This window comes from Ursus americanus, chromosome 35 (genome assembly GCF_024610735.1).
Source record: "Ursus americanus isolate L20-20 chromosome 35, mUrsAme1.1.p, whole genome shotgun sequence".
In the NCBI taxonomy this organism is placed as follows: Eukaryota; Metazoa; Chordata; class Mammalia; order Carnivora; family Ursidae; genus Ursus; species Ursus americanus.
In genome coordinates, this window is record NC_142161.1 from 310,486 (window position 1) to 332,401 (window position 21,916).

A 21,916-nucleotide genomic window follows, 5' to 3' on the forward strand; every position below is an offset into this window, starting at 1 on the left:
TTTGGGTCTTGAAGTTATTTAGTTGCAGTTCACATTACAACAACCAAAATATGTCTTTGTTAATAGTTGTTACATTGACCAATAATTTAAAAAATATATAAATTTTATATGTATATATTTTAATACATTTGATGTCTACAAAATGAGATCATACTGTATAAAGTTCATTATAACCTACCTTTTTTCACTTAAATAATGTGAATATTTTCCATATTCTTAGTTTTCTTAAACACCATTTAATTGTTAGCAGAATATTATATCCTAAGATTCCTGTAACTCATTGAAGAAAGTAAGCCCCAACTGTAAGAATTCTAGATTGCTCAACTTTTTACACAAAACAGTAATGTTGCTCTAGGTTGTTGCTTATAAACTAGGCTTAGAGATGGACAGTTTAGACATGTATCTTCTTCTTAGAGTAACAGACAATAACACTAAATTTCAAAGTCAAATGAGATTATTAAAGGACCCAAATGAATGAAAATGCGGCAACCTCCATGGCATTAGTGCCCTCTACTTTCTCCTTACAGGTCAACCCAGAACAAGCCACACAATGGAGTCCATGGAATAAGTAAATCTATCTGAAGTGTCAGAATTCATTTTGACCACCAGCAGGATATATAGTTTTTTCTCTCTGCACTTTTCCTAATTGTCTATGTGGCCATAGTTTCAGGTAACTTTCTCATTGTGGTCACAGTGCTTTACATCCCAAACCTGAACACCCCCATGTACGTTCTTCCTGGAACTCTCTCCTTTATGAATGACCTTTGCTTCCATTTCCACTGTGAAGATGATTGTGAAGTTGGTTAAAAAAAAAAAAAAAAGCATAAGACCATTTCCTTTGCTGGATCTTTCTCCTTCACCTACTGGGTGGAGCTGAAATGGAACTTTTGGTCTCCATGGCATATGACAGATTTGCGGCTATTTATAAGCCCCTACACTGCATAACCATCATGAACAGGAAGGTGTGTTTTTGCTGGTAGTGACCTCATGATTCTTAGGTCTTCATTCAGGGCTTCAGATACTCTGTTGTGAATTTGCCTTTCTGTGGTCCCAACGTGGTGGTCAGCACTTCCTGTGATCTCCCTCTGGTCACTAAGCTTGCCTGCATAGATACCTATATCGTACAGATTGTCACTGCTGCCAGTGTGGGATGATCTCCCTGAGCTGGTTCATGACTTTGCTTATCTCCTACAGTCCGATCCTCAAAACCATTAAGAGTCACTCTTCTACTGGGCTGTCCAAAGCTCATTCCACTTTGATCACATCACAGTGGTGATTCTCTTTCTTGGCCCATGCATCTTCACCTGTATCTGGCCCTTCAGCAACCACTCTGTGGATAAGTTCCTTGCTGTATTTTACACCGTTGTCACCCCATCTTGAACCTAATTATCTACACTCTGCGAAACAAAGAAATGAAGACAGCCATGAAGAAATTCTGGCATGATTATGTGAGTTCTAGCGAGGATATTTAGATTAAAATTATAATTTAGAGAGAAACAAGTTTTTAAAAATTTTTAAAGAAAACTTTACATCTTTTAAAAACTTTCATTGACTTATAGAGAGTATGTCAAGTATAAGGCGTATAAAAGTCAGACCTTCAAAGATATTTTGAATGCAGTACCAACAAAAAAGAAACCAATGCCTTTATATATTTTAAATGATGCTGATTGATTATAAAAATTGTCCATTAAAAACCCATCTGTATTTGGGGCACCTGGCTGGCTCAGTCAATGAAGCATGCAACTCTTGATCTCAGGGTTACAGGTTCAAGCCCCACATGGGACATAGGGATTACTTAAAAATAAAAAAAAAACTTTAAAAAAGTCATTTGTATTTAAGAGAAGTGAGTAAACATGTGCTTTATCAATGTATTAAAATGGTATTGGTTGAAAGGGAAAATAAAGTGAAGCCCCAGAAATTCCATCAAATTTTTCTGTATGGTCAGATTGATTTGGCACTTACCGTGGGACCGAAGTTGGTTCTCTGCTTTCTCAATAATATTAATGTTTCAGTCAGCTTTCACACGTGGTGCCTCCTAAGAAAACAGTGATTCTGAGTTTCAGTATCTACGTATATACTGCCAAAGCACACTCCTTTTTCTTGTTGTCTCCAAAATGAGATGTTGTAGATGCTTTTAAGGCTGCTAATATCGTCCAATATTATTTCTATCTCAGAAACTATGTACCTGACTACAAAAAAAAAAAAGAAAGAAAGAAAGAAAGAAAGAAAGGGGTACAAAATTCAGAAATACACTGATTTTTCCTTAAGGATAATTTGAATTTGAAATATGTTTAATAATAAATCACATCATGCATGTTATTATTTTATACTCTGGATATTGTCACATCACTAGTAATTCCCACTGATAAAGTAAAATTCCATGGAGTTTCTCTAGTTGTGAACTTGAACAGATTTATTCACAGCTTCTCTTTAGTCCTCTCTGTATTATATGACATTGATATACGAGTTAAAAACAGTAGCAACAGAAAGTTGTATTTTATCCTTTTAAGGAATCTAATTGTGGGCAAAAGTGGAGTCCTAACAACAAAAGAGGATCAATGTGTATTTTTAGTAGGTTTTTTTCTTCTTTTATGTATCATATGACATAATCACAAAACTAGAATTGAATGATTATGGAAAACGTTGAAATTAGGGAAGAAATTTGAAGTAGTGGCAGCAAATGTGGTTACAGAGACAAAAAGCATAGGAAAATAATCCTGTGTATTCACTCAATGAAAATAAATAATCTGAATAATACCAAACATAAGCAAAGGTTTTCTTTAACTTTAACAAACGGCGATATAAACCCCTACAGGAGAAATTTTAAAATGGATAAGTCTATTCTACTATGGTCAAACTGTCTCCAAAAGCATTCTGATAAATTCAAAATTCACTATAGATTATTTCCTTATGTTCCATTAAAAATAAAACAAAGAAATATTCCCATTCTACAGACAAATACAAATTGTTTGTGAACACAAACCATAAACAAAACAGAAGCAGTGCGAAAGAAGCACACACACACATTGATTCTACTACAGAGGCACATGCTAAATGCCTACACTACTACCTCCCAGTCAGAAGATAAAGATATTTTAACAATATCTAGGGAACTATGAGAGGAGAATTTTTGGGTCAGCCACAATAACTATTAGAGAATATGAAAGAATCCAAGGCATTTAGAGAACTCCCTCATGTCCCACAAGTCAAATTTCTATTTGACACATCCATGCCAAGTACTCTTACCACTGGCAGAGTAGGAAACATGGGACAGCTTCACACATAGATCACACACAATGTAGACATATTTGCTGATGTGTTCGATGGGGCCTGAAAGAGTCCCTCGCCCAAAAGCTCATTCAGTATAGTGTACCACATGACCTGAAATTTCACTGCATTTTTTCAATCTTTTAGTAATAACTTTGCTTTTAACACATTCATTGAGATACCACCTTATGCCAGTTAGAATGGCAAAAATTGACAAGGCAGGAAACAATAAATGTTGGAGAGGATGTGGAGAAAAGGGATCCCTCTTACACTGTTGGTGGGAATGTAAGTTGGTACAGCCACTTTGGAAAAGAGTGTGGAGGTCCTTTAAAAAGTTAAAAATAGAGCTACCCTATGACCCAGCAATTGCACTACTGGGTATTTACCCCAAAGATACAGACGTAGTGAAGAGAAGGGCCATATGAACCCCAATGTTCATAGCACCTTTGTCCACAATAGCTAAATCGCGGAAGGAGCCGAGATGCCCTTCAACAGGTGACTGGATTAAGAAGATGTGGTCCATATATACAATGGAATATTACTCAACCACCAGAAAGAACGATTACCCAACATTTGCAGCAACATGGACGGGACTGGAGGAGATTACGCTAAGTGAAATAAGTCAAGCAGAGAAAGACAATTATCATATGGTTTCTCTCATCTATGGAACATAAGAAATAGCAGGGAGATTGGTAGGAGAAGGAAGGGAAGAATGAAGGGGGTGGGGGGTAAACAGAAGGGGGAATGATCCACAAGAGGCTATGGACTCGGGGAAACAAACTGAGGGCTTCAGAGGGGAGGTGGGTGGGGGAATGGGATAGCCCAGTGATGGGTACTAAGGAGGGCACATACTGCATGGAGCACTGGGTGTTATACACAAACAATGAATCATGGAACACAACATCAAAAACTAAGGATGTACTGTATGGTGACTAACATAACATAATAAAAAATTATTATAAAAAATACATTCATTACTTAAATACACAAAAATACAAACGGTAGCACATCTTCTTGTTTTCAGTCATGCATATCATATCATGACTGAGTTTATTAACACTGCTCTTCTACGACAACCAGCTGAGGTCAGACCATTGCAGAAACGGTGGCCTGATGGGTGCAGAGACTAGGAATAGACAGGGAGAAGATAGAGAAAGATGGGACAACAGCCTAGGAAGTACAAAGATTTTACACATTTTTTTTAACTTCTTAGACAAGCTTTGATCATTCTATAATGAAGAGCACTGGCCAAGAGGAGAGAACAACTTGGAAGTTCTATTTGTATAACAGGAAAATGGGTCTAACTCCAAGAAACTGCACCTGAGATCTGGGGTCCTAGCTGGAATCCCAGACTCTGCAGGCACTGCTATCCAGCACATTCACATTCTGAAAGGAACTGAGTACAGTTGACCCTTGAACAACATGGATTTGAACTGCCCAGGCTCACCTATAGGCCAAGTTCTTTTGAAAAATACAGTACACTACTGTAAATGTATTTTCTCTTCCTTATGATTTTCTTAATAGCATTTTCTTGTGTTCTGCTTACTTTATTAAAGAATACAGTATGTAATGCACAAAATATATAAGATATATGTCAATCAATATTTTATGGTATTGTTGGTAAGGCTTCCAGTCAACACTAGGCTATTAGTTGTTAAGTTTTGGGAGAGTCAAAAGTCACACATGGATTTTCAGCTATGTAGGGGGTTAGGACCCTGAATTCCTGCTTTGTTCAAAGGTCAACTGTATTGTCTCTATTCCGTACAAACACTTTGTGAATGTTCACAGACACTCAATTCATGATCACCAACACTTGCAACAACCTAAATGGATAAGGAAGCTGCAATTGACCCATTCATTATTTGTGTATTGATCAATAAAGAGGAATAAACTAGGATGGGCTGTATGAGAAGTTTGGAAAATGATCTCACCAGAAAAACAGCAATAACACTGGAAAAAGTTTTCAGACAAAAATACCCAAAACAAAATAAAATCCTTAAACTTTTTGAAGTCTCTGGAAAAAAATAACCAGAGGGCATACAACAGGTTCAGAAATATTTATTCAAGAATCTTGATAAGAGCAGGGGGAGTCTGACATTTAAGCCAGAGTCTGCTCCTATTTCTCCCAGTTCTATGCTGTGACAGTTCTCTGCTACACAGGTGCTGCATCCCATAAAGAGGCAGCTCCCTCTGTCTCTCCAAGATCCAGAAGTGGGACAAAGAAATTTCCAATCAGATATTTTGAACTTCTGATTCTCATATTCTTCTACATCTTGTGTTGCAGATTTAATGACATTTCATGTATGACGGAATACTATCATATATTTTTCTCTGCTTCATGGCTGGAATCATTATCGGCATATGCCCAGGTTGTAACAGAAACAGATTTTAACTGGAAATTAAACTGACACTTCAGGTTACCTCATAAAAAGGTACCTACATACTTAGATACATGTATAATCCTCAAGAAAGTTTCTAAATGGGGGATTTTTCTTAGAAAGACTTTAGATGTTTAGCTTCAGAAAGAATGTTTATCTTAAAGGTACAAGAAATAGTATCATCATTTTTAATTTCGGGAAAAGTTTTCAATTAGCAATAATCGCGCCTCGGATAAACCTCATTGGCTACGATACTGCCACTGCGCAAAGCTCATTTTTATTTTCAAACGTGAAAGGAGGAGACATTATGGAAGCTATTTCAATCTACTTCTAGACTGTACATGAGAAATACAATATGAAATACATAAGGAAGGAAATTACATTTCAATATAAGAATAAAATTTCAAAAACCAAAGCTTCAAAAGGCATTGATTTACTCTATGTGTTGGTGAACTGTCAGGCCTGCAAGCCTAAAAGCACAGCCTTAATGCTTGAGCATGGAGTGGTGTTCAGTACTGCATGTATCCATGGTTGAGTAATACTACATTTGAATCCCTTCTCTTTAACATTTCCAAAATCCTATCCTAGTTCTACTCTCTTTAATGAATGCTACTTCTTAATTCATGTCCTTCTAATGTCAGCACACATTTAAAGGGTATAGTTAAAAGCAAAGTTGAGAGGAAGAAGATATAACTTTTCCCTCTTAGAAACCAGATCCTAATATGATCTCAAATACGAAAAACTGTTTAACTATTTTCGTTCACTTTATTGTTTTCTGCATAGGTGAATATCAGATAATATTTAATCTATGAAGAAATTATGTTCATGCAACAGAGTGTATCTGTTAACATAAGTAATAAAGGAAAGAAAAAAGCAACAGCACACCTGAATCAACTTAAAAACAAGCCTGCTTTGCTTGCCAAAAATAAGTTGTAAGAACCGATCATTCTCTTTACATGAGAATGTGTTCCAACCCAGTAACACAGAAAAAAATTTTACGTCATTGCTCTGCAAACACAGCACTGTGACTTCAAATTCATAAAACTTTCCGAGATTCTACGGACTATGCAAAATGTAAGCCACACAAAATGTGTATTTTCAGTATTGTAAAATTTTAAAATATGCAAAATAGTCTTAGACATACATATGTGTGTATATATATAATATCACACTATTGGCCATTAACATGGAATAAACTATCTAAGATTTTTGAATTGCTGAAATGAAGAAAGAAAATTAATTGTTTTAAGATAGTATATAACCCTTTAAAATTTAGGCACACAGTATTACTTTCAGAAGGCACCGCTTGTTTTCTCATGAGTTATTTAGATCATTCTCAAACTCGGGAGTTGACTACGCAGCCTCTTCATTTCCATCTTCATGTCCTTGTTCCTCAATGTGTAGATAACAGGATTCAGAATGGGTGTAATCATAAAGTCCAAAATGGTAAGAAATTTATCCACTGACATGGTGGGAAATGGCCACACATAAACAAAGATGCATGGTCCAAAGAACAAAATCACCACAGCGATGTGAGCTGACAGAGTAGAAAAGGCCTTAGACAAACCACCATGTATGGAATGTTTCCACACAGTGACCAGGATGAAGATATAGGACATAAGCAATAAGAAGAAGGTGCCCATGGAAATGAACCCACTGATGGCAATAACCACGAATTCCATTCTGTAGGTGTCTGCGCAGGCAAGTCTGATAAACCAAGGAAGGTCACAGTAAAAGCTATCTATCTCATTAGGACCACAAAAAGGCAAGTGGCCAACAAAAGCTAACTGGGCCACTGAATGAATAAAGCCAATAGCCCAAGCACCAGACAGAAGTAAAATGCACATCTGCGGGCTCATGATGGTCAGGTAGTGGAGGGGCTTACAGGCCATGGCAACGAGCAGCACCATCTCTGATCCACCCAGGACATGAAGGGCAAATATCTGGATGACACATCCCTGAAAGGATATGGTTTTGTGCCCTGAGTGCAGATCAGATATCATCTTGGGAACCATTTAGGTAGAAAGACACAAATCAATAAATGAGAGATTGGCTAAAAAGAAGTACATGGGGGAATGTAAGTAAGGGTCAAAGGTCACTATGAACACCACAAGGAGGTTTCCCCAAACAATTGTTACGTAAAACACTGTAGAGAAAACAAGGAGAAAGTGCTGCACTGGTCTATAGGTAGAAAGTCCCAAGAATACACACTGAGACACTTCAGGGTAATTTGCTTCATACATTGGCTTTGCCTGGTGCACCTAAAAGACCAAATCAAAATAATGAAGAAAGAATTTATCAAAAATTATTATTTAAAAACACAGATTTGAGCTTTCATTAAGTCTGATTTTAAGAAGAAATCTTCAGTAACAGCCATAAGGTGTTTTCTTTAAAGCGAGAGAGGGAACACAAGCAGGGGGAGTGGGAGAGGAAGAAGCAGGCTCATAGCGGAGGAGCCTTATGTGGGGCTCGATCCCATAATGCCGGGATCACGCCCTGAGCCAAAGGCAGACGCTTAACCGCTGTGCCACCCAGGTGCCCCTGGAAAATTCTTTCTTAACATCCTTCATTAACAAAACAAAGAGGAAATAGCTGACAGTAACCAAGACATTAAAATCAAAATCATATCATATGTAGCTATACATAGATAAAGATAGTGTATATAGATATGCATATTGATATTTTTATATGAAGATGGAAACACTATAAAAATAAAAGTAAAAACACTGTGGAAAATATCAGATGATCAGCATTTTTAATATGAAATTAATTGCTCTAAATACATTTCAAAAATGTAATATACCAATTTTAAAATGAATAAAACATGAAAACTATTAACCAAAACAAAATGCCTATTAATCATAATCATACGAAAAGTAAAACACTCAGTAATCAATTAAATATAAATAAGATTATGCCAGAGTGCCATTTTGTTCTAATGAATTGTCTAAGTTTCTAAAATATTGATGATTTATCATGGATGAGGCTGTGAGGAATCAGATACAGTCATTAATAGTGCTTTCTATTATTTAGAATTTAATTTTTCCACATTTAACCACCTAGATTTAATATATCCACATTTCCCTTTATAAATTATGGATTTTGTGTTATTCTTTAAACTTTCTCCAAATAACGATTAGCCACCAAGTACATTTTAAATGCATTTCTTGCATTTGTGGTTACATAACTGCATATATTTGGCAAGTCATTGAACTGTGTATCTAAAAATTAGTGACTTTTATTCTGTGTAAATTATACAGCAATAAAAGTGATTTTAAAATGTAAAAAAAAGATTAAAAATAGAAATACCATATGATCCAACAATTCCAGTACTGGGTATTTACCCAAAGAAAACAAAAACATCTATTTGAAAAGCTATCTGCACTCCTATGTTTACTGCAGCATTATTTACAAGCTATGGAAGCAACCTAAGTGTCCACTGATAGATGAATGGATGCAGATACATTGTGTGTGTGTATTAGATTATATGGGTTATATATTTATTAGAATATATGGACTATTACTGGAATATGGAATACTACTCAACCATAATAAAGAATAAGATCTTGCCTTTTGTGACAACTTTGATGTTGTGCTAAGTGAAATGAGTCAAGACAGAGAAAGCCAAACACCAAGTGGTCTCACTTACATGGGAAATCCAAAAAGCAAGACAAACAACAATTAAAAAAACAGAAACAGACTCATAAACACAGAGAAGAAACTAATGGTTACCAGAGGGAAGAGGGTGGTAGGATGGGCAAAGTACGCGAAGGGGATTAAGAGGTACAATCTTCCTGTTCTAAAATACGTAACTCATTAGAATGAAAATACAGCATAGGGAACATAGTCAATAATAGTATAATAACATCTGGTGACAGATGTAACTGCATTTATCATGGGGAGCACTGTGTAATGTATAGAATTGGTGAATCATTATACTGTACACCCAAAACTAGTATAGTATTGTATGTCAACAATACTTCAATAAAACAAGCTGCAGAATTCTTTAAAATAACAATAATACGTACCAAAAAAGGTTAATTTTCCTTAATTTATTTTTTATAATATTTTTTATTATATTATGTTGGTCACCATACAGTACATCCCTAGTTTTTGATGTAAAGTTCCACAATTCATTACTTGGCGTACAACACCCAGTGCACCATAGGCTGGTGATGGGTATTAGTTTTCCTTAATTTATGACCAAGAATCTCACTTCAAGAAAATTTGCTTACTGTTATAATAGAAGAATTAAAAAAGAAGCTATAGGGCTACCTATTAGCACCATAGTCATTTAAAAAATATACGCAAGTAATGAATCATGGAACTTTACATCAAAAACTAGGGATGTACTGTATGGTGACTAACATAATATAATAAAAAATATTATTTATAAAAAACTTCAAAAAAATTAAAAACATCAGAATAAATTTACAATTAATAAAAACAAAAAATATATATGCAAATATACATATGCATATGTATGTGGTTATGCATGCAAGCATATAGATATATACATACATATATGATTACATGAAGATATACACATATATACATTTATTCATATACATAGATAATGCCACGTCAAAACAATACATAAAACAGCTTGAAGAGGCTTCCACCTGCCAAAGTGGGGACAATTTGAACATCAAATGGTTAATGACATTTTATTTTGAAAAACTGAATAAGAATAAAATCTATTTGTCCACATTGAGATTAAAAATCAAATATAAATACACCATTGGCAGGAGTATGGGTGCACAACTGTAGACCGATTTTTTTAAAAAAACAATATAGGAAGAAATGGATTATGCTCTATTTATCAGTGCTGAACTGAGTGTGTAAGTGATCCTTGACTTCTCTCAGAAGGCACGTGACTTAATCTATGTGGGATCACTTCCTGTAAATGTTCTGTAATTAAGTCATGAAAGCCACATACTTGCTCAAAAAAAAAAAAAAAGTGGTGAGAGTGGACATCCTTGTCTTGTTCCTGACCTTACAGGAAAGGCTCTGTTTTTCCCCACTAAGGATGATGTTAACTGTGGGCTTTTCATAGATGACTTTTATTATGCTGAGATATGTTCCCTCTAACCCTACTTTGTTGAAGGCGTTTTTATCATGAATTGGTTTTGTATTTGTCAAATGTTTTTTTCTGTGTCTATTGAAATGATCATATGGTTTTTATCTTTTCTGTTTTTGATGTGATGCGTCATGTTTGACTTGTGACTATTGAACCACCCTTGCATCCTGGCAATAAATCTACTTGATCATTAAAAAAAAAAAAAAAAAAGAAAAGAAATAACCTAAATGTCCACAATAGAGAATTAATTTTTTAATAGTAATTCCACCTGAGGAGGCATTCAATTTTGTATATTGAAATCAAAGTCCATACCATGAAAGATATGAATAATTTTCATTAAATAAAAAGAAATGGTTATAAAATAAAATAAATAGGAAACCCTGATCCCTAACCCTAATCCTTTGGCGAGTTCTCTGAACAGCAGGATACCAGGCACCTATCCTAACCCTAACCCTAGATCTGAGAAAAAAAAAATTAATAGGAAACCCATTTTAAAAACTTATATATCTATGGAAAAAATAGAAATATGCTTATCTTTAATGCTTATCAGTAAATTGTTACTCTCTGAGCTTCTACGTATTTATTAGTTTGAACCATATGGTATTGTTCTTTGTGAAGCTCCAAAGATAAATTTTAATGTTACAGATTTCAATCTAATACAGTAACTTATTTGTTTCTTACAGTAACTTATTTGTTTCTCCACCTGCACTGCCAATACCAAGCCTTTTTTTTTTTCTGACAGAGAGAGACAGTGAGAGAGGGAATACAAGTAGGGGGAGTGGGAGAGGGAGAAGCAGGCTCCCTGCTAAGCAGGGAGGCCCATGCGGGACTTGATCCCAGGACCCTGGGATCATGACCTGAGCCAAAGGCAGACGCTTAACAACTGAGCCACCTAGGCGCCCCCAACACCAAGCTTTTGTCCAGACCCCACACTACTAACAACCATCTTTCTTATATCATCATTCCTCCCTTTGCCACCCTGCATTATACCCAGGCTTCTGCATGTCACAAGTCTGCGCTTCCTCAGCAGGAAAGCAGCAGAGGTGGAAGCATCAGGATCCTTCTACAGCCAAGAATGGACTTGAGGGATCAGGCCAGGCGTAATGGGAATCCCGAGGGTTATGGACATGAATACAGTATTGTAGCCAAAAGGAAACACTACAAGGGTGGTGCTAGGAGGAGCCTCCACAAGAGCAATGGATGGAGAATTTTACAGCCAACAACTAAGATAAAATACAGCAAAATTAAGCAAAGGATAATGGGATAATCACAGAGGTGAATAGCAGTGGACATGACATCTCAAAAGACCTATAATCAACTCCATCTGAAGATTTTGAGTGATCATCAGTGATCACCATCAACCTTCATTGTTTTTTGTTTTACTGATCAACAGAGAAAGAGAAAGAGAATTCTCAGTATTATCAAGGTTTCAATATAAAAGTTACTCTTATACATTCATGAAGGGACTATAAATTGATAATATTTGTTAGAATTTAAAATGTACAAATCTATTCCTAGTATGCAGCATATATGTTCATATAATATATATGTATTTACAAACAGACACAGACATGTATACATATAGAATACTGTTGACCCATGTCAATCAATAGAGAAGGTATTAATCACATTTTAGTACATATATACAATGGAATACTATGACGCTCTTAAAATCAACTAAATGATTCTATGCATACAGATCTTGGAAAGATTTAAATTTTAAGCGAAACACAAGAAAGTGCATAAAATTAAGGAGAAATTTTGTGTTTGAATAAAAGAATTATCCAAGAATGAATACAACATATTATAAATCGTAAGTCCTGAAAAGTAAGGTAACATGTGGCTTTCACTTCCTGAAGTCTGTATTTCTGGACTGTTTAAATGGTCTAAAACAATTTACACTGCTTTTGACTTAAAAAGTATGAATCATGGAACTTTACATCAAAAACTTGGGATGTACTGTATGGTGACTAACATAATACAAAGTTATTATTTTTAAAAAAAAGTATGATTTTTAAGGGGCACCAGGTTGGCTCAGTCGGTTCAGTTTCCGACTCTCAGTTTCAGCTCAGGTCATGATCTCGGGGTCCTGAGATCAAGCCCCACATGTTGAGTAGGGCTCTGCGCTCAGCAGACAGACTGCTTGAGAGAGTCTCTCTTCCTGCGGCCCTCCTCTGCCATGCAAGCTGGTGCACACACGCTGTCTCTCAAATAAATAAATCTTTTTAAAAAGTACTTAACGCTAGCAACTGTACAGCTATGTTATGCTTGCATAGCAAGATGCTCGCAAGGACTAGCGTCTGCCGCACTAGGAGTTGAGGGGGGGGGGTTGGCAGCTGGCAGAAAAGAGGTCCCCGAGCAGGTTAAATTTAAATCCCAGTCACCATTGAGGAGAGTGTCCCACCTGGCATCTAGGGCGACAAAATAAAGCAATTAAGGCACCCGTTTTGTTTTCAGCAGATAAATCAGCCAGCAAAGCAGGCCAGCTTTCCTAAATCGATCCCCTAAATCCATGCAAAGCCCTCTACTGAAAAGACCTCCCGCACCTGGGGCAGCAAGAAGACGCCCTGCGGCCGCCCGCAGCGAGCACCGCGCAGCTCCAGGCTGGAGAACCAGCGCTGCACCTGGGCGGAGGCCCGCGCCAGGCCCAGCGGCAGCGCCGGCTGCCCCGGCGTGTGGTGGAGGGTCACCTCCACTTCGAGGGGGCTTTTCATCATGCCCCTCGGCATCTGGTTGAAGCAGGGATCCTCCGAGCCACCGGCGTGAGGCACCAAAGAGCCCCATGGGCTCCACACCCGTGAAGTCACCGCCCAGAGCCCGGTCCCTGCAGGTCCAAGCCCCCGCGGCCGTCCGCCTCATAGGGGGCCAGTGAGTGGGAGAGGTGGCCTCGGTAGCTGACGGCGATGCCCACACAGGGTCACCCGCTCCCTCGGGCCTAAGCCTCCACTTGAACGTCCAGGAGCTCATCGGCCAGCCCAGTCTTAGGCGTGACGGTCAGGGTCACAGCCTTCTGGGAGAGAGGGGCCGATGTGGACATCGACCTCCAGAGCAGGAGGGGGATTCCGGGGGTTCCGAGCACAGCCTGGGCAGCCCTCCACATGCCCCGGGATCTTCGCGTCTTTGATTCCGCCAAAGAGACGAGGCCGGAGCGAGAGTCAGAGCTCCTGGCGCGACTCCGCAGGACAGGCTGGGGCCCAGCCGGGCGGGGTGGGGCGGGGCGGCCGTGCGGGGCAAGCCGCCGCGCTGGGAGAGGCGAGGCCCAGTGGGGCCTCCACCAGTCGGGAGGGCAGCAGGGCCCCAGCTGGTCCCGGGGCGCCACTCAGCAGAGGGCTCCAAGAAGAGGCGACGTAGGAGGGCCCGGGGTCGGTCATGGTTTTGGGGTCCCGGTAGTGGGACCTCTTTAAAGAGGCAGGAGCTCATCCCCAGCCAACCGCTCGACCCGTTCCGATCTGACGGAATGCTGGCCGGTCTCTTTCTTTAAAGTCCCTCCCTGGCCACCAGGGGTCACAATTCCCTAAGCCTCATTGAAGGAGGCTACGTGTAAGAGGCTTCTGCCAAATCCCTTCCTTGCAATTATTTTTGCCTGGGACTAAGAAAGACTGCCAAGGTTAAAGTGGAAACGTTTTAGATGAGGCAGCACTACAGATGTATACACTATGGAAATAACCTCTATTGTCTTGGGGCCTGGCTCAAGTATTAAAAATGTGTTTTTATATGCAGAAAAAAACACTCATGACTTTTTTTTTTCCCAAGAAAAAGGCATGGGACTCACAAAATAAAACCATAATTTTCCCATTCAAACAAATAGTTGTATGTACATGCCTATAAAATGGTTCTGGAAGGGTATACTTCAAATTGATAACTGTAATCAGTCCTAGGAGAAGCCTGGAATAGGGTAATAAATTAAGAGGGTTAAATTTAATCTGTCACTGTCATGTCCAACCTCAGAATGCAAGTACAAGTACAAAGTTCTGGAATCCAGCACCTCGGAGAATCTCCGAGTTGGAAGGCACCCAAAAGGCATTTCTTCCCTCTCTCTTAGGATCTTTCAACTTGGAAGCCCCACTTCCATTTTGTAAGATCCATTATTTCTCTGTAATGAAATTTAAATGTTATGTTTTTAAAAAGATAAATAGATAATTTCTTTAAAAAAGTATGATTTTTAAATACAAGATAAGGGGTTCAAGATGTGCAGTCTTTCAAATTCAGATTGTAGTGATGTCAGTATCATTCAAATAAGCATTTAAAAATTGAAATAAAGTCTGACAAATATGTGAACAACTGTATAGTCAAGAAGTATCACAACAGTCACTTAAAAAATGTTTTTGGAGATTCATCACCATGATAAAATCTCATGTGAGCAGTCTATTGCTAAAAATGTATCTATCGTTTAGTTAATGGATACTAGTAAGGAAGGAGATGGTAGGAAGAGGCAGGAAAAGGGAGGAAAGAGAAGGGACAGGGACAAAGAAGAAAAGAAAGAGGAGAGAGGAATAGAAGCAAGCAAGGAATACCATAAAGGTTTTAAGAGAGGCAGTTAACATACATACCAACAGAATATTTCTTGGTTCTTCTGTTGCCTATTCACTGCTTAAAATTCCTCAGTAATTTTTCCTGCTCTCTCAATGTCACAGGATTGGCATATAAAACTCTTGGGATCAGTCCACAGCCCATCTCCCCCTCACCTCACAAACATCATGCCACAAACTACAAGGACACCTTTTGCACTTTCATGAACGCTCAGATTTACCCATCCTTTTGCTCTGCACTAAATGTATCCTGTTTTCATTTGGCTGACTACTTCTCATTCTAAAAATTCATTCCACCTATGCAACAATTACTCAAGGATTTCTCCCTCTCCTCCAGTCTGGATTATAGACTCCTTCTCCATGCTTTCACATCATACTTGCAAACTTCTCAAAATAAACTTTTCATAATAGTATAATTTACAATTAAATAGTCTCTCCATCTCCTCTGCTAGATCTATGAGCTTCTCGACAGAAGGGACTGTCCTAGTCCTAAATCCTGGCCCACATAAGTGTTGTGAGCTTGGGAAAGATGATGAGTGGTTGGATGGACGTGGGCATGCATATGTACAAAAATGTGTGGGTAACTGATGATAATGGTTTGTGGGAAAGACTTTTATTTTACATCTTATTCCTATTTAAAACTAATGCCAAGAGAATAAAAAACAATCGCTACTCTAGAAATTGCTGTGAACATATGGCAGGTGTAAGGCTATTCACATTAAAACCAATTTCCATGGTCCTTTCTAGTCCCTATCCAAATGTAAAATAATCAAGAGTCAGAAATTTCCCTGTAAATTAAGACTTAATCTAGGTATATGGAGCAATGCATAAAACCTGAAATGAAAATTCTCACTTTCGTTGGAGAGACTGACACTACACGGTGTTTAAAAAGTGCTTGTTGAATTCAAAAACAGAAATGCAGATTTTAAAAAAAAGGAAGGAGAGAGAGAGAAACTTCATACTGTTGTGCCATAAATGTATGCATTACCAGTATAACAAAAACAGCCAATACTTTTAGCGGCTATTTACATATATCACCGCCACTTACCTGGCCACGAAATTAAAACAAACAAAACACACACACACAAAAACAAACCCAGAAAGCAGTATTTTCATTTTAAAATGGATCTTTAAAAAAATGTTTCCCTCTTTGATGCTCTATGGGTGGTGCTACTCACAACTGCTCCAGCTCAAACAATTACAGCTTTTGGTGACCATTTGATGATTCCATGACCTGAGTCCCCAAGCCATTCATCATGGGAGTTTTACTTTTAATAATCATGGCATGGCATTAAGAGAAGGAAAAAGTATCAGAATTTTGGTTAAATAAGTAAATGGAAAGCAATGTATAATAAAGCAATGTATAGTAAAATATGACAGAAAAGTATCTTCAAGGAAAAGCAGTATCTTCTAATATTTTAAGGTCTATTTATAAATTATCATTTAGATCAATACCAGTGAAAAAGGAATAGTTATTAACAAACTCATTAAGAAATATTTAGAATTCTTTTGGAAGCATATTCATGGACTATCCGTGGAAACACTGTACCTGTTTTTTACCTCATTTATGCAATTACCATTCCCATTTTAGAGATACTAAATTATATACCATGGAGATGAAATATGTTGGCCAAGGTCACTATGCTAGAATCAGATCTAACATTCAAACACAATTAATTTACGATTTCATTGTACATGAATTTAATCCCTATAGTGCCTCCTTTTAATATGATTGCTAGAATATAAAAATAACTCCCCCTTGGCCTTGGGTATAATCTTTTTAAATATTGTTGATTTTGATTTGCTAATATTTTGTTAGGGATTTTGCATGTATGTTCATGAAAGATACTGGTCTGTAGTTTTTCTTTCTTGTAATGTCTACACGTGCTTCAGGTATAAGAATAATGCCAGACTCCTAAATAAGTCAGTCAGAGAAAGACAAACACCATATGATTTCATTCATATGTGGAATTTAAGAAACAAAACGGATGAACATAGGGGAAGGGAAAAAGAAAAGAGGGAGGCAAACCATAAGATACTCTTAAAGATGGAGAACAAACTGAGGGTTGATGGAGGGAGGTGGGCTCGGGATGAGCTAGATGGGTGATGGGCATTAGGGAGAGCATTTATCGTGATGAGCACTGAGTGTTATATGTAAGTGATGAATCACTGAATTCTACTCTTGAAACTAATATTACACTCTATGTTAACCAGCTAGAATTTAAAAAAAAAATATTTTATTTATTTATTTATCTATTTGACAGAGATAGAGACAGCCAGCGAGAGAGGAAACACAAGCACGGGGAGTGGGAGAGGAAGAAGCAGGCTCCCAGCAGAAAGGGAGCCCGATGTGGGGCTCGATCTCAGAATGCCAGGATCACGCCCTGAGCCAAAGGCAGACGCTTAACGACTGAGTCACCCAGGCGCCCCCAATGTACACTTTAATTTGGGACCCAGACCAAAACAGCCATTCAAGTGACAGTGGTTTATTTTACGGGAGATTCCAACAAAATAAGGAGGTTAGACAGTGAAGAAAATAAAAGCTTTTGAAACCATTTTGAAGGAGGTGACCACCATGGACAACTGGGGTTTAACCTGTGGAACCGTAGGAGCAAGGGAAAACACGCACCTGAGTAATCATACCAAAGAGTCAAGGAAATTATAATATTTACATCCCAATTTCCATCAGCCCTGGTTGAGCCCGCACCTGTGGGTGTTCACTCTTAGGTATTTTATGTCTAGAGTGAGGCTGGCTAAGATGGCTTCAGGGTTATAGAGAGCCTTCAAGCAAAACAAACCCATGTGTTGGCATTTGTGAGTCAGAGGGGTGTGCACTGATGTGGTAAGAGCAAAGCGATATGGAGAGAAACATGCTAAATCTGTAAAAAATAATGAAAGGAAAAACAAATAGTAAAGGACAGTACTGAGATAATTTAATAATTTTACTACTATTTCTTTCAAAATTTAGCTAACTCCTTCTATCTCTGAGAGTCAGAGCAGCAGCAGCCGCATCTCAGCCTCTGTCTCAGAACAGAGGGATCACAGACCGTTCTCCACTGATGTTCTGGCCACTTTAACTCTGTTACTGTTGGTGCTGCTTAACCCTGCAGTGTCCTGGGATGTGCGCCCCCCACCTGGCATCGCAGCCCTCACTTCCAGGGCCGGTGCATCTCTGTCCTTTGTGTTTCTAACACCACCAGCCATCAGCCTCCCCCGCGCGCTCCCGGAGCTCCCGGTCTCAGTCAGGTTCCAGTGAGCGCACCGGAGCTCCGTTTCAGTCCGGTCGTGCGCGTTCCCTGGCTCATGATCTCAGGCTGCTCTTTCAGGGGTGCCGGTCCGCTGTAACGTTCATTATTTTAAGTATTTCCAAATTTGTTATTTTATTAAGTAGATGAATTAAAGCAAACATGAATTGTCCAGGGGCTCAGCTGTCTCCGTTTTCCCATGAGTCACATGCGGCTGAGCGGGTCCTTCCTGGCTGACTCATATATTTCTGCCAGTGAAATATTTCCCTGTGGAAGCAGAACTGACGGTGCTTCATTTATAAAGGAGGCTTTCTGGACTCATGGATGATGACAGTCAGTCAGTCGATAAGGGGTGATGATAACAGTATGTAATATCAGGGCACGTTAGGTCTCTGGCATGAATTGGGGAGAGAAGTGGCCAGTTAGAAACCTTATCATTTGAAACAGGTCAAGGCCTGGTGGCAGTGAAAATGCGTAAGCAAAGAAACTCACACCTGTGAGTCGGCAGAGGATAAAAGCGCTGGATGAAAGGAGCTGTCGACTGAGTGGGGAGATTGCTTCCCTGGACCAGGATCGGGGTGCTGTGGGCACACGCAGCCACTCCAAGACACGGCCCATTGATTCTTGCCAAGCGCACCAGCAGTGAAATACGTTCTGAATGCCAGCTCTTCCTGTGGCTGAGGCGTAGCCTACAAAGGCAGGGCCCACTGGCTTTAGGTCATTCTGCCTGGCCATATAGGGGAGGGTGGGCTCAGGGAGGGGATTTTACCGATTTAGTAAGTTGTCTGGCTCGTGTAACTGAAAGTCTTCCCCCCCCAAGAAGGAGCACCAAGTTGCAAATTCCTTTACCAATAATCATGATGCATTAATTACTAAAAAAATAATTCTAAATAATCCCTCTCTGGAAGAACGCTCAAAAAACATCAATGACACCATTTAAATAATTATATAATAAATGCCTAGAAAAACACTAGAATGAAATACAATAAAATATGGAATGGGCACTATTAAAAAATTAACAATGATGGTCTTTCATGTCAGTGAATTCTACAACTTTCCACGATGTTTATGCATTTCTCCAGTAACAAAAAAGATCTTAATTGAAAACAAAATTAAATGAGCCCACATTCCCATGAACTGCACACAAGCTGAAATGAATTAACAAGGATAAGTAAGTCTAGAATGTAAAACCCACTGTAGTTTGTCCAAAAAGCTAAATGCCTGACAATGGGTCACTAAGGGCAAAACACTATCCTCATGACCTCAGGAAGTTATTTGTGGCTACTTAAAATTTTTGCTTTTATAACATTCGTCAGGGAACTAGGGAGAACAAAATGAACTTACTACTTTTTTCTTAGTGTTTACCAAAGAAACCTTAGCTCACTTCTGAGCCAACAAAAATAAAATTCATTTGTCTCCACTCCAGGATGTCACTTTGGGCAAGGTAATAACTAAGTCATTTGTATACTACGCGTCTAGCCATATTTACATTATTTATAAGCTCATGAAGTCTGTAATTATAATGTATCCATGCACTACAAATGTGAATGTACCTTTGTTCATTTTTTCCCCTTTTAGTAGAAATTGCATTAGAAGTGTAGGCTTCTAATGATTAAAAATAATTGACGGGGAGATTGCGTGTATCTTCTTTGTTGCTACACGTTTTTGTTGACTGGACTCCTAAGGGCTTGTTCACAGGGGTCTCACTGCCTCTTCTGCCTTCCTGTACTTCACAGACCGTCACACCACAGGTCTGCAGGCTCCTTAGAGAAGGGGCACGATCTTTCTCATCACTGCAAATTTCCTTATTATGGCACCTAGCACAGAAATTTATGAAAAGATACTTGACATGATTCATAGGGAATCAGAATTTTCTACTTCTAATGACACTTCGTTTCCTGAGCGAAGTGACGGGTTAACCCGGAGAAGCCAGGACAGAGCCTAATTGCTGAGTGTAAATCTAGACAGAGAGGGAGGGCTGGTTTCTGAGAAGGTGAAGAATGGTGCCTGCCAGCCTGGCTGGTGTGAGGGAAAAGTCACACAGCAGACTCTAGGTGGTGGGAAGGCTGGAGAGAGAAACGGGAGGGACCCTCCTGCTGTCCCTATAAAAAGTCAGTAAAATCTGTCCTCCTAACAGCTGTGGAATGGGAACCCTGCTAGCAGATGAGTGCAGGGTAAAACCAGATGCTTGTCCCAGGGACGGCCAACATAGGGATAGGACACGTGTTTGTTCAATTGGATCAAGAGCCCAACAGTTATCTACTAAGAACCTGCTCTGTGCCCTTAACTGTTATAGCTTCGGGGCCTACCTAGGAAGCACAACCCAACATGTGCTCTGCCCTCCGGAACCCCGTGGTTCCCTAACGCTTGTCCCGGATCTACTTCCAACAGTGGATCCTTATTCCCCATGGATTCCGTACCTGTGGAGCTACCCGCTCACTAAAATTTGTAACCCCCAAATCCAATGTTCTTGTACATGCAGAGTGGCAAAAAAAGGGGGGGTCCCAGCTGAGGTCAAAGAAGGCCAAACTGCCTTGTTTCAGCTCTCCTACTGTAAACAAGAATCCCCTTCACAGTCGATTATTGCTGCATTGTTTGGCTTTTTTTTTTTCATCCCTGCCGGTGATTTCCATTTAAAATGGTCCTCAGGTGTAGTGCTGAAGTGCTCTCTAGTCTTCCAAGCAAGAAAAGACTGTGTGTCTCATGGGGGAAATGTGTTAGATAAGCTTCATCCAGGCAGCAGTTACGGGTTGTTGGCCATGAGCTCAATGTGAACAGATCAGCGATGCATATGTTAAATAAGTTGTCTTTAAGGAAACACTCATAAAGTAAAGTGATGTACTGACTGGTTGACAGATAGGTGAGGAGGGACCTAACTGTGCTGCCCCTCGGAGCACTGATTCAGTGCTCACTAACTCAGGGTTTGCAGGACCACGAATAATGAGAATGAAGTGAATCTGTGCCTTCCTCTATTGCTGTTCAAGTGAAGGGAAACGCAGAACAGAAGTAATCTTTAGGAAGGGCCAATTGTGGGCCAAACGTGGTGCTAAACATTTAAAATACATTCACTCAGCGTATCTCTCACAACCAACTTGTGAGGTAGATAGCAGCTTCACTTGACAGATGAGAAAACTGATGCTCAGAGAGGTTAAGTGAATTTTCCAAGGTCACACAGCCGGTGATAGAATACTATCCCTACCACTGCCTGGGAGATGACCGGGGGAGAGGATACAATTAAACGGAACATTTATTCTCAGTCTCAGTTGTTGTGATGGCAGGATGTGAGTATAAGGGACAATTTGAGAAGACGACAATTAGGACGATCTCAGCCAAGGGACAAAAGATTCTCCTCGAGGCTGGGGGACCTGTAAGCTGGACCGTCACCTCTCCCTGTTGGAGATCCCGAGGGGGAGGATG

General features: G+C 39.2%; 1 protein-coding gene and 1 pseudogene across 1 annotated transcript; both read right to left on the reverse strand.

Annotated features, from left to right (window-relative positions):
• Positions 1-5,797: 5,797 nt before the first annotated feature.
• Positions 5,798-5,917, reverse strand: LOC123777815 (U4 spliceosomal RNA; annotated as a pseudogene).
• Positions 5,918-6,868: 951 nt separating this feature from the next.
• On the reverse strand, positions 6,869-8,110 carry LOC123777812 (olfactory receptor 4F6). Its single transcript, XM_045774728.2, is given in 1 exon segment — positions 6,869-8,110. A coding segment is annotated over 1 exon segment (918 nt). The 5' UTR covers positions 7,889-8,110; the 3' UTR covers positions 6,869-6,970.
• Between the last annotated feature and the right edge of the window lie 13,806 nt (positions 8,111-21,916).